At 43.1% G+C, this 13721-nt stretch overlaps 1 protein-coding gene across 2 annotated transcripts in view; it reads right to left on the bottom strand.

The window, feature by feature from the left end:
- Positions 1-13721, bottom strand: part of DTNBP1 (dystrobrevin binding protein 1) — a 101397-nt gene that overhangs the window by 40899 nt on the left and 46777 nt on the right. For both annotated transcript variants that reach the window (XM_070778364.1, XM_070778365.1), the window contains one exon: positions 5180-5202. In XM_070778364.1, the coding sequence (XP_070634465.1) occupies positions 5180-5202 (23 nt within the window). The remainder of the gene's footprint in view (positions 1-5179; positions 5203-13721) is intronic.

Here is a 13721-nt window from a genome sequence, read left to right as displayed (position 1 = left end):
ACCACTAAGCTAAGTCGCTTCAGTCGTATCCGACTCTGTGTGACCCCATAGACGGCAGCCCACCAGGCTCCCCCGTCCCTGGGATTCTCCAGGCAAGAACGCTGGAGTGGGTTGCCATTTCCTTCTCCAATGCATGAAAGGGAAAAGTGAAAGTGAAGTCGCTCAGTCGTGTCTGACTCTTAGCGACCCCATGGACTGCAGCCTACCAGGCTCCTCCATCCATGGGATTTCCAGGCAAGAGTACTGGAGTGGGGTGCCATTGCCTTCTCCGTGGAGACCACTAGTCCAAAGAAAAAGCCAAAGCTCCTCTGCGTGGCATACAAGCTGTGCGGCATGTGTGCCCTGCCCACGTCTCAACTTCACCCCTCACTACTGTACCCACACACCAGATGCTTCAGCACTCACTAATTGTGGTCTCCTCATTGAACAAGAAGTTCAATTTTAACTTGTGCTCTTGAAATAAGATAAACGTCCCTGCATCTTTGCAGTTGTTCTTTCCTCTTCCTGGAATGTCCTTATTACCTGTTTCTGCCAGGTCGGCATTCAAGTGCCTCTCTCTAAAAGACTGAGTACTCCCACCATAGTGTGCTTATTTCTATTTTAATATTTTTGTCATTGTATTAAAATCATATATTTGCCTTTCTATCCTAGAAGCTTTGCCACTGTGCTTTAGCCCCTTGAGGACAGAGGACAGTGGTATTACCCAACCTGGGTCTCCATTGCCTGCTGCTGCTGCTGCTAAGTCCCTTCAGTCGTGTCCAACTCTGTGCGACCCCAGAGACAGCAGCCCACCAGGCTCCTCCGTCCCTGGGATTCTCCAGGCAAGAACACTGGAGTGGGTTGCCATTTTATTGCCAAATGGCAGCAGAAGAGTTCTGCCTTACGGCTAACTCTTGAATTGACCCAACATGTTCTACCCAAGCTTTCCATCTATCACATCTAAATTCATGACCTGCTGTGGCTACTAAGCCACTGGTATGGATAATTCATATCTGAGTCACCCAAATAAGTGTGACTCCTCATGGCCTCAGAATTCCCCAAGTCAGATGGGGAATTTTATGCCTTCTTTTTCACTCAAATTTAGCCATGATCATCACTGGGAACTGCTCTATCAACGATGTCAAACTGAAATTCTTTCTTTGACCACAAACAGTGTGGTCAACCACATACTCAACCACCCAAGTGTTTTCCATCTTTAAGGGGAACACCATCCCCAGTACCTCGTATCTTGCTTATTTTACTGGTCTCTTCAGGCCTCTCCTTTCTGGCTGAATTCCACGGCCAATCATTTAATCATGATCTTAGTAGCACCCAAGATTACGGTGCTCTGCTGACCCATCGTATATGCTCTTTAATTCCCAGCTTTGTGTTAACCAAAGCATGGTTTGTTTTGGTTTGTATTTCTACTTCTGAGCCTAGCCTTGCAAATTCAGACAATCTTGCCTTCCACAGATTTTTTTTCCCCTATGACCTGCCATCCTTTCCTTCTCTGAAGTCTCAGAAAAAGAGATATCCCTCGATCCTCTCCAAGGACAACCTATCTGGGTATTTTTTCTCCATCTTCTCTAGATCTTAATCAAGTCCTTAACGTCTTCAACTTCACCTTCTTCCCTGACCTTGACCCTGATTCTATCTCACGTGACCTTTTCATTTCTTTCCTAAATGTCTCACATGCTTCTGATTTGCAATCTGGAGTCTCCCTTTACAAAGAGCTCTGTCAGGTCACCACTAATCTATTCACTGTTAACTCCAGTGGGATTCCCCATTCTGCTCAACCTTCCTACGTTACTTCCAGCACTGATGACCACTTCTCCTTTAAGCCTTCTCCTCTCTGGACCTTCCTGTCACAGAGCTGTCTTGGGCAGTTTTGATGAGCGCTCTGGCCCTGTATCCTTCACTGGCTTTGCTTCCCAGAACAAAGCCTTAAGTGGGATCACACTCCCTCGGCTGGTCTTAGCCGCCTCTCCCCACATTCTCTGGTGACCCACTCACTGTGACAGCGATGGCCACTAAATCCTGGCATGTTTTCACACTGTCAGTCCGTCCCATTTCTGACATGGCCGGGCAGTGCTATATTAAAGAGGAGATTACAGTAGATGTCCTCTTAGATAACACAGCTGGATCCCATGCTGCTCATTTAATTTTTAATAAAGCAGTTAACATAGTAAATCATTAAAAACACACACATGCAAGGGCTTCCCCAGTGGGCCAGGGGACATCGGTTCAGTCCCTGGTCTGGGAAAATCCCAGAGGCTGTGGGGCAACTGCAGAGCCCGAGCATCCTAGAGGCCGAGCTCTGCAACCAGAGAAACCACCGCGATGAGAAGCCCGCGCACGACGACTGGACGGCAGCCCACACTCGCTGCCACGGGAGACAGCCTGGGCACAGCAGTGACGAGCCAGAGCAGCCAAGACAAAGGCTTTTTAAAAACACAGATACAGACACTTTAACTTCAAATATAACCATACTTTTTTCTGAGTTCTTTGACTATAGGTCCACTGGTTGAAAAAAATCTTTGTATAAGCCACCTATTCAGCACTGGATAAAAGTTCCAGCCTATTTTTAAAAGCAGAAAGGGAATTTAAGAAGTGAGAAACAATTTGTGTATGGGCTCTTTCAGAATTTTTATTATTTTCCCCCAAGTCTTTTTTAATTTCTAATTTAACATTTTACAGTAATTTTTTAAAAAGCTATTTACCTGTATCAGGTCTTCCAAAGCAGTCAACTTAATTTTCTTAAAAACAGTTCTCCTTAAAACGGAGGTTTCATGATTTTATTTGGTATTTAATTAAACTGTGTATTAAATGTTGATATTTAATTAAACTGCATATTAAATCCTGGAGAGAGTGTGGAGAAAAGATCCCCACTGTTGGTGGGAATGTAAATTGGTATAACCACTATGGAAAATAGTATGGAGGTTCCTTGAAAAAATAAAATAAAACTACTATATGATCCAGCAATCCCATCCCTGGGCATATATCTGGAGAAAACTAATGTAAAAATATACTTGCACCCCAATTTATTTACTCTACGTGTAGTTATAATAATGGGGTTCCTTCTCACTGAAAATTAAAAAATTAAGACTTTAAAGATCTTACCCTTTTCATATTGTATAATATTCAAGTGACTAACACTAAAGAGTTTAAAGAAAGGCAATATTGGAGAGAAAAGAGAAAACCTTCCTGCTGCCAATATTAAAAAAACAAAACAAATAATGAACCATTTCAATAATACTGTAGAGATTTGCTAGATATATCTTAAGTGCAAGATAAAGATGAACTCATTAACCTCAATGGAGTACAGAAGGAAGAATCCAGAACTCAGTGGATCACACTGATCTATGTCACTAATCTTGAGGGTTACTAATTTTGCCCCGAAAAGTTAGTTCTTCCCCAACTTACCAAAAAGCTTCTAAATATAACTACAACTTGAATAAAACAATTGGAGGAAGTAATATTTTTTGTTTTCCTGAAATGTATAAAGGAAAAACAAAGGCAAAAGCAATGTTCAAAAAATAACAAATTATTGTATCTTTGAACGAATTCTCTTCTCCAGTAATGTCTTGGAAGACTAGTTATATTTTTTTATTGCAAGCTACACATGCTTTTGAAGTATTAGCAAAACACTCAAGAGGAAATAATTTTTAATGAATATTAGTTCTTTAAAAAACTAGATTATGATACAATAATCCATTTAAGGTTTGTTCTAATTGAGAGCTTTAACTGGCCTGTGGGTTGGATGTGCTGTTAAGTGTTGTACATAATTAGGGATATATGTAAAAACAAGATATTTCAGCATGAATTGAATTATTCTATCAGGTAATACCTAACACTATCTACCCTCTTGCAAACTGCTGGTCTCCTCTTTTTCTGGAATACTGTCACACAAAAAGAAAAAAAAAGCCTCAGTACTGAGATGCAAGCAAAGCTGACATGTTGCATAATCTGGGTCTCTGCCTTGTCTTTTAATATTAACTTGATTTTTTTTCTTCCCCCAATACAGTATAAGAAGACGCTAGTAGACTAAAAGAAAGGAGGAGAGAGAAAATAACACCTTATGGGGATTTCAAATCTTATTTTAAACCAGTGATGAAAAATAATGTACATGAGTTGTGGTTCACAAATTGATTAAGAATAATGATAACCATGATAATACATCAGATCATGCCCATTTAACATCGCCCTTAACAAACTGGTGAACTAAATCATTCACTATAACTTCAGCCAAACAGAAACCCAGCCAAGTCAAGTCGGTTTAATAACAGATGTAGCAGGAATAAGCCTTTATACCTTTTATCTCAAGTATTAGTTGCTTTCTCTAAAACATCCAAACATATCACACAGATAAACAATTCAACTGTAAATAATGTTCTGGAAAAATCTTTAACCAGTAACTCAAAAAGTCAATACCAGTTTATAAATGAAACATAATAAACAACAATTCAGAGTCTTCTCAGTTACTGAAATACTCTGAGAATAGAAATTTCACTACTCAACCTCTAAAGCATAATTGAAAAGTGGCAAGCTGGAAGGGCTTTGAGCTTCTGAAAGTCTGTGGTTTTCCCTATTTTTCATGAGTGTTTCCAAGAGTCAGCACGACCAAGAATTACTTCTCATGCTCACTTGCAAAAGTTCCCTAAAATTAAAAAGCAATGCTAGGCACTTTTAGTGTCTCAGAATATAGCTCAGCAAAGCTTACAATTTTACAGATAAGCTTGAAAAAGGTAGAGAGACTTATCCAAAGTTACAAGACGGTGGCTGAGCAGGCCCAGCACTGAACACCTTGCAGGCGGGTCAGGCGACTCGGTTGCCTGCAGGGCCACCTCTATCACCATCACCTCTCCGTGTGGCCCAGATTCTCTACACAACAGAAACCAGAATCTTCTCCAATTGTGATTCTCGGCAACCTCTAAGTCAGCATTATGTCATCCTAACATACTATTGATGATGCCACTAGCAGATACTCTCACTTGGTACATGTGTTACAGCTGAAAAAGAATATCAAAACCACCGTGATTAAATAAATTGATAAAACAGAATTAAGCAAACTTGCATTTTCTGATGTAAACTGTCTGATTTAAAGAAAAAGGAATGCATTCTTTCATTATCATCAAGAGAAAACATCTGACATCAATTAACTCTCATCTACTTTAAAGTGAAGAATTAAACACAAAATTACCTTTGAAGGTTTCAAGTTCCTTCCTGTAGGAAAAACAAAGAAAACATATATTTATTAATCTACTCCCAATGGAAACTGCTCTTAGATTATAATAAAATATTAAGTACTTTAATTGCTGAGAGTGGCATTTCTAGATGCTCAAATAGAGTCCCTTACTCTTTGAAATTACCAATACAGTTAGCCTAAAGCTACTATTCTCAGTTTTTCTATTACTCTACTAATAGTTCAAAAAAGTTCTACCAAAATTTAAACTATTAAAACACTGAAACACTTAAACAAAACAAAAAAACATAGAGCATTTTAATGCCAGCCATGAACCATCTAATATATTTAACTACCAGATTATAAAAGCAACTTACTTTTCCTTTCATGGATAAATAATAGAGTTTTTAAAAATCTTTGATTAAAAATCATTCAAAAGAGGAGCAGTTATTTCCTGTTCTAAATGAAAGGGGAAATCATATTTCAAAGGGCTGAAGTCCACAGACCATCCTGTCACAAAAGGGCCAAGCCTCCGGGAAACCCTCTGGTGTGTGATTTTGTGTCAGTCAGGAATGCTGAAACACAGTCTCCTAGGAGACGTACATCCAGGGAAGATAGATGAACAGTCGTAAAACATTTTTGACAAAGAAGTCAAAAGCAAGTTTTTTTCAGGTTTTCCTTAATAATTTTATGATTATATTTTTCTCAGTATCAGTACTAATTAAAAGTAATTTTAAGGAGGCAAATTTATTTGTAAAGGCTTATCCCACTTAAAATATGAGATGTTTGTCTTTTATTTGCATGAGGGGTTTAACTAAATATCTAGAGCTATTCTGGATTTTCAAATCAGAATTCCTCATTGCTAATTACAATACTGCTCATGTTCCTAAACAGTTGACTACCATGACCAGCTGGCCAGGGAGGACTGGCAAGCTGCCCACTGAAAAGCCAGTGTTCTTAAAACAGGTTCTTAAATCACGTGGTCGTATCACTTTTTTTTTTTTCTCCTAGAAATACTAACTCATGATAACATTACTCTAGCACCAGAGTTCATTAACTAAGGAATAAAAAAGTTACTTTCAATCCTGTCTTTAAAATGGGTGCAATCATTTCCCTTGGGCCAATAGCCCAGCTTCATTCTTAAAAGATCAGGTAGAAAGTAAACCTGCCTGAAACCTATTTTACATTCCAGTAATGGGATGAAGATGCCTGGAGAAGGAAGTGGCACCCCACTCCAGTATTCTTGCCTGGGAAACCCCAGGGACGAGGAGTTTGGCGGGCTACGGTCTAGGGGGTCGCAAGAGTCGGACATGACTTAGCGACTGAACAACAACAAATGGGATGAAAGCTGAAAAGGCCTGAGAGAAAGGCAGCACGCGCCGAAGACAGCATCCTAAGGGGGCGCCTTCACGTATCCCTCCAGACGCCCTCGTGAGCCATTCCCCACGGCCACCGAGGGCTGGGCAGGGTGACAGAACACTTGGTTCAGTATTCCTTCTTCTTCTTTTTTTAATATTTATTTGCCCGTGCCAGTCTTAGTTGCAGCATGGGAACTCTTAGATGTGTCCTGTGGAATCTAGTTCCCTGATCGAACCTGGGCTCCCTGCATTAGGAATGCCAAGGCTTAGCCACTGGACTACCAGGGAAGTCCCTCAGTTCAGTATTCTAAACAGTAATTCTCTTTTCTCTGATTACAGTCTTCAGAGAGCCTCTGCTTTCCTTCTTTTGGAACCCGAAACAGTGAAATTTCAAAAAGGCACCTCCTGTTTTAAGAAAAGGTGAAACTGGGAAGAATGATTGCACAGTCTTCCCTTACTGCTACCCCAAATAACAACCATGGAGCCAAGAATCCAGTGTCTGTGTTAGTAATGAGTCAGTGAAGTCAAAGTCACTCAGTCGTGTCCAACTTTTGTGACCCCATGGACTACACAGTCCATGGAATTCTCCAGGCCAGAATACTGGAGTGGGTAGCCTTTCCCTTCGCCAGGGGATCTTCGCAACCCAGGGATCGAACCCAGGTCTCCCACATTGCAGGTGGATTCTTTACCAGCTGAGCCACAAGCGAAGCCCAGTAATGAGTCATTGCCCAATTAAGAGCTTTCACTGGAGTTACTGTGCCCACCTTCCAACCTGCTGGCTGCCTCATCAAAACAATGGGAAGCTGCTACGAGAAAAGAGTCAAGGTGAGCAGGGTGCCTTTCTAGGCCCTTATTTACAGAATAGCCTGACCCATGGCAATTCAAGAAACTTCCAAGAGAGTTTCTTTCCGAGAGTAAGAGAGTCCTGTACCCAATTCCTTAATCAAGAAGACAGTGGAGACTGGGGTGGTACAGGTGACTGTGGTTTAAGGTAAAGATCACTATGACGGAAGAATTTTATAAGTTTAAAGACCTGATAAAGAAAAGCAATAGCCCTGAAAGCCTTGAAGTGTCGTAATTTTTAGGACAGACTCCATAATGCCAGCGGAGAAGGCAATGGCATCCCACTCTAGTACTCTTGCCTGGAAAATCCCACGGATGGAGGAGCCTGGTGGGCTGCAGTCCATGGGGTCGCTAAGAGTCAGACACGACTGAGCGACTTCACTTTCACTTTTCATTTTCATGCACTGGAGAAGGAAATGGCAACCCACTCCAGTGTTCTTGCCTGGAGAATCCCAGGGACGGGGGAGCCTGGTGGGCTGCCGTCTATGGGGTCACACAGAGTTGGACACGACTGAAGCGACTTAGCAGCCATAATGCCAGAGGCAACAGCATCCAGGAGTATAGAAGGTATAAGAGAAGGGAGGGAAGACAGTCAGGGTCAAAGTGAAGGTGTGGAAGCTGAATGGTGTAGGTTATCTTCAGGAAAGAGCAAGCCCGTTGGGACAGCAGGCTGAATGAAGAGAAAGTGGTGGGAGACGAGGTTGAAGAGGCAGAGGCTTCTGAGTGCCCGGCTAAAAGGATCTGCTTTTATTTTTAGCAGGAGAATATCACAAGCAAAGCCATGCTTCAGGAAGAATGTTCTAGTTGTGACGGATAGACGTACTGACAGCGGGGAAGAATGAAGCAGGGAGCACCTAAGAAACTATTAGAGGAGTTTGAAGAAGATCTAATTAGTGCCCGGAAGGAGCAAGTGCAGTGGCAACAGCAACAAAGCATGCTCAGTCGCTCAGTCACATTCAGCTCTTCTGCGACCCCACTGAATGTAGCCCACCAGGCTCCTCTATCGGATTCTCCGTGCAAGAATACTGGAGTGGGGTGCCATTTCCTCCTCCAGGGCCAATGAAGGGAGGGGGTCCAATTTGAAAACGCTGGGGAGAAGAGTCAACAGACCATGGCAATTGACCCATGGGAAGAAGTATATAACCATGAGGCTTCCTGTCTGCATCACTGGAAGGAAAGGGAATTCATCAGCAGAAAACAGGAAGAGGAACAGATTTTGGAGGGCAGTGCGTAAGTTCCATTTGGAACATAATGAAATAATCTGGGAGCTTGGAAACCTAAGGCTGGACATGCTGAGCCATGACTCCCAACCCTTGTAACCCACTCAAAGACTTAGCTCCCCCACTTCCCACTCAGTCCTGAAACCACTCCAGCGTGGCTTCCAGACCCCAGCTCTGCACAACAAGACCACTGACAACCGCCCTGCTGCCAAAGGCGATGTTCGCTCTCACTTTTCATCTGAATCCCTCAGCAGCAATTGACTCAGCTGGTGATTCCTTGAGAGCATTTTCTCGAGTTTTCCTCCTCCTCTCCCAGTTCCTTTTGCTACTTCTCCGCCCCTTCCAGACCACAAGATGCCTGAGCTTTGCCAGCTTGCCCCGGCCCCCTTCTTAACTTACTTGCTCTCACAAGGCAATTCATCCAGCTCCGTGGCCTTAAATGCCACCCACAGGCTCTCAATTTATACTTCCTGTCTTGATCTCTTCTTGGAGCTCTAGACTCATACGCAACTGCCTATCTGAGAATACTGCTTGGAAGTGAAGCAGGCGTCCCAGCAACACTTGCAAAAGAGCCTGTTCTTCCTACAGTCTCCCACACCTCCACTCAGGCCATCACCACACTCCTCAAGCCTTGGTTGATCCATCTCCCTCCTTCACCACATCCAATCCACCAACAAAACCTGTTAACTCTATCTCAAAACGTGCCCTGAATCCATCCAATTCTGTCCATCACTCCTACTGTCATGATAAATATCATGAAAAGGGACTTCCTTTTCCAGGAGATAAATACTCATTTTCTTATACTGAACGTAACCTCTGAGTTTGATCATTCATTCAACAACAAAAAAATGTATTGATGTATTGTGCCTTAGACACTAGCAATGCGAGGAACAGCAGCAGGAATAATGCTAGGGTTGAGTTATGTACGCGCCACAACCTCAAGGAAATTTAGTGAGGGATACAGAAGTAAAGCAGCAGTCAGAAGTTGATGTCATAGATTAGCACTCTGCTAACGCCAGCCACGCTGAGGACTCTCCAGGAATACAGAGGAGGGGGTGACTCACACCGAGGACCAACAGGAAAGGCTTCCTGGAGAAGCCAGGACTGAACTGAGTCTTGAGGGAAAGTGTAAGTGAGGAAGACAGGTAACACTGATGAGAACACTGCAGATACTTCCCTCTTGACCATTAATGTCGCCTTCTCAGCTCACCAAGTGAAAAGGCACAGGTGAGCAGGAGTTTTAAGTTCTGGTCACTCTCCAAACTATCAGAAATGGTTAATGGTAATCATCAATGTAAAACAGTATCCAAGTTAGTCTTTTCCATGAAGACGTCCATCACACCCACATGGCCGTCTCCTCTCACTCACCTCCTACAGGACTCACGTCCATCAGTGCTATAACACTGGTACACTGCCTTGTAACGCCATGATTTCCATACGGGTGTCATCCCTATGGGGCTACCCAGGTGGCACTAGTGATAAAGAGCCCGCCTGCCAATGCAGGAGACGTCAGAGATGCGGGTTCCATCCCTGGGGCAGGAAGATCCCTGGAGGAGGGCATGGCAACCCACTCCAGTATTCTTGCCTGAGAATCCCATGGACAGAGGAGCCTGGAAGGTTATAGACCGTAGGGTCCCACAGAGTCAGACACAACTGAAGTGACTTAGCACACACGCCATCTCTACAATCACACTGCCGAAATCCTGAAGTGCAAAGATTATGTGTCATCTGCCCTGACCACATGTGTGCACAGGGTCACACACGACATACACTCAGCAAGTCAGGTTACCAAGAACTCTGGCTGCAGAAGGACTAAACATACCTGCTTCTTAAAAGAAGCTCTTATTCTAACTAGGGGGGAATTTATTCTTTATTAAAAAATAAAAGCTTGGCCACGTAGTAATTCATCTGATATGATAACAACTTGTTTGCCTCTTGCAATTTCAAAACTCTGAGTCTCTTCATTTCCAAAGTTTAATAATATTTTCAGAAGATCAATTAAGTAGGAAGAATTGAAATGCCTCCCTTTAGGTTTTTACTATATTTTAAATTTTACTCAGTTCAGCAAATGCTATCACAGAATTTAGCATGACAAACCCCTGAAACTAAAACATTCAACAAATAACACTGGACTCAAAATCTAATAATATTTCCAAAGGGTGAAGCTGCTATTTCATCATTTTATCCACAGGGGTTGAGTTATGAGGGCAGAATAAAAACAAAAAAAAGCATCACATTAACAAATAAATCCATGGAATGTTGCAAGAAGTATATTAAATCTGTGCATGTATAGAAGTCAACTAAATCAGACCCACAGATGCAAACAGATTGGAGCCCTGGATAAATGTCTCCACAAACACAATCATCTCAGAGATGGAAGGATACTTTCTTTAAACACTAAACTGCTTCCCCAGGACAAACCCGTGTCAAAAACCTAACACAATGATTCTAGATGGCAAAATACCATTCAAAATGTAAGGTGCAAGATCAATTCTAACCTTTTTTCCACATTTGAAAATATTTAGGGGCATTTTTTTTCGTGTTGACCAGCAATACTTTTTGTATTAAACACAGTAGAAGAGTTCCCTTTGCTATGACTGAGGGCTAGGAAAGATCTTACCAGACCTCTCTCCTGAAAGACCAGCTACTACCCACTCTTATTTAATCTTTTAAGCATTCTGCAGTCCTGAAGATGTGTACCCTTACTGGCTTGGTGAGTTTGTGGCTGAGAGGGTAGAAGTTGGATAAAGTTCTTGGGCCTCCCTTGTCACTCAGATGGTAAAGAATCCGCCTACAATGCAGGAGATCTGGGTTCGATCCCTGAGTTGGGAAGCTCCTCTAGAGAAGGGAAAGGCTACCCACTCCAGTGTTCTGGCCTGGAGAATTCCATGGACTGTACAGTCCATGGGGTCGCAAAGAGTTGGACACGACTGAGTGACTTTCATTCTCAAGGGCGAGAAGAGCTGGCCCACGTGCTTGAGGTAATTTTCTCAAAACTTTAGAAGCCCTGTTGTCATTTGCTCCTTACACAGATCCTACGGAGGGGGTACGTTACAGAATAAGACATCTTTATTACACAGAATGAGAGGAAGCAATAACCAATAACAGAACCCAAGAGAATAACAGAACCACAGCATCTACAATGGCAGCAGAGAAAACTGAGGGTGCGAGTGCTAGAGACGGCTTCCAGAGGCCAGGCAAATAAGGGCTGGTCTGTCAATGGGCACAGTTACCTAAAGAGCTAAGAGGAGAAATACAGGTTAAATATTTAAAGTGCATCACGGATTTGGCCTCCATGGAAGTCTTAACATAACACAGCCTTAGACCACCTTTCTCTGGCAACCTCAGTTGAACTCTGGTGTGTCGTGCATCTTGTCCATTCACAAGCAACCTGTTAGAATGATCTACCTTGTTGACTACTGGCTATTTTTGTAGCTTCTAGAAACATTCTTGCTGGGATACAGTTAATCTATTTGGAAACAGCTTGATCTCTTTGATGCTTGCTTTTCTGATTAGTTAAGCAGATCTGGAACGGGGCTCAGTCAAGGGCCAACTGTTAAGGGAAGCTTTCCCGAGGAATTTCCCCAGGAATTCTCAGTCTCTGGCTGACAGGCACTGCTAACTAATCCTAATGGGTGCGGTCCCCTCCTCCTCCTCCTCCCTGGGTCGTTTGCTCATGTGAATGACCGGTCCCCTGCTGAAGTTTCCGGGGAGCCCTCTGCAGATTCTCGGTATTCCTGCTCTCTGGTTCTGAGCCCTGTAAACTCCAGCTGTTTTGGGTTTCCAGACGCTCAGCTCCACTCTTCAGCTCAGAGGGCCTGCCAGACTCTACCTGGTTTTCCTTTCTGCACACAGCCTGGAAACTCTGCTGGCAGAATGCTGGAGCCACCACGGGGCTTGTCTCCTACTGACCAAGGATCTCTTCTCCTCTCTGCCCAGTGTAAAGTGTCCCAACGAGTGTTATTTCATTTACTGTGTCTGGTTTTTGGCTGGGTCAGGGGGAGAGTCAGTCTGCTTCCACGTTCTTCCACCTGGGGAGGACCCTTTACATAGAAGCGCTGCCTGAGGGGACACTGCTCATCTGTTTCCCACTCAGCACCCAAACCACCCTCCACACAGAACCTCAGGGGCTACTTAGTTGCTGCCTTCCTGCCCGTCTCCACCAGACCTCCTCTTCTGGTTCCAGTCACCTTCACCTTGGAGAATGCCCCTAGCTCCTCCTTGTCCTATTCTCAGCAAAGCCAGGCCTGTGGCAAGTCTGCCCAGCACAATCCCCTCAACTCTCTGAAATGTCATTTCTTGAAGCTCAGGAGTTTGGTGGGTTATTCTCTAGAATGTAAGCTGGTCAAATACTACTAAAGACATGCCATAACATCTCAAATCTATCATTCTTTGCCCTAAAGACTTTTCTAAACTTAGTCTGCATAATTTCAGATGTGCAGATGACACCACCCGTATGGCAGAAAGCAAAGAGGAACTAAAGAGCCTCTTTTCTAAACTTAGTCTGCATAACCTCAGATATACAGATGACACCACCCTTATGGCAGAAAGTGAAGAGGAACTAAAGAGCCTCTTGAGGAAAGTGAAAGAGCAAAGTGAAAAAGCTGGCTTAAAACTCAACATTCAAAAAACTAAGATCATGGCATCCAGTCCCATCACTTCATGGCAAATAGATGGGGAAACAATGCAAACAGTGACAGACTTTATTTTCTTGGGCTCCAAAATCTCTGCAGATGATGACTGCAGCCATGAAATTAAAAGACACTTATTCCTTGGAAGACAAGATGACAAACCTATACAGCGTATTAAAAAGCAGAGACATCACTTTGCTGACAAAAGTCCAGCTAGTCAAAGCTATGGTTTTCTCAGTAGTCATGTATGAATGTAAGAGCTGGATCATAAAGAAGGCTGAGCGTTGAAGAACTGATGCATTTAAACTGTGGTGTCAGAGAAGACTCTTGAGAGTTCCTTGGACTGAGGAGATCAAACCAGTCGATCCTAAAGGAAATAAACCCTGAATATTCATTGAAAGGACTGATGCTGAAGCTTCCACACTTTGGCCATCTGATGCCAAGAGCCAACTCATCGGAAAAAACCCTGATGCTGGGGAAGATTGAAAGCAAGAGGAGAAGGGAACGA

This window comes from Bos indicus, chromosome 23, assembly GCF_029378745.1.
Source record: "Bos indicus isolate NIAB-ARS_2022 breed Sahiwal x Tharparkar chromosome 23, NIAB-ARS_B.indTharparkar_mat_pri_1.0, whole genome shotgun sequence".
In the NCBI taxonomy this organism is placed as follows: domain Eukaryota; kingdom Metazoa; phylum Chordata; class Mammalia; order Artiodactyla; family Bovidae; genus Bos; species Bos indicus.
The sequence above is the reverse complement of the archived record's forward strand: the minus strand, read 5'-3'. Positions and strand labels throughout refer to the sequence as shown.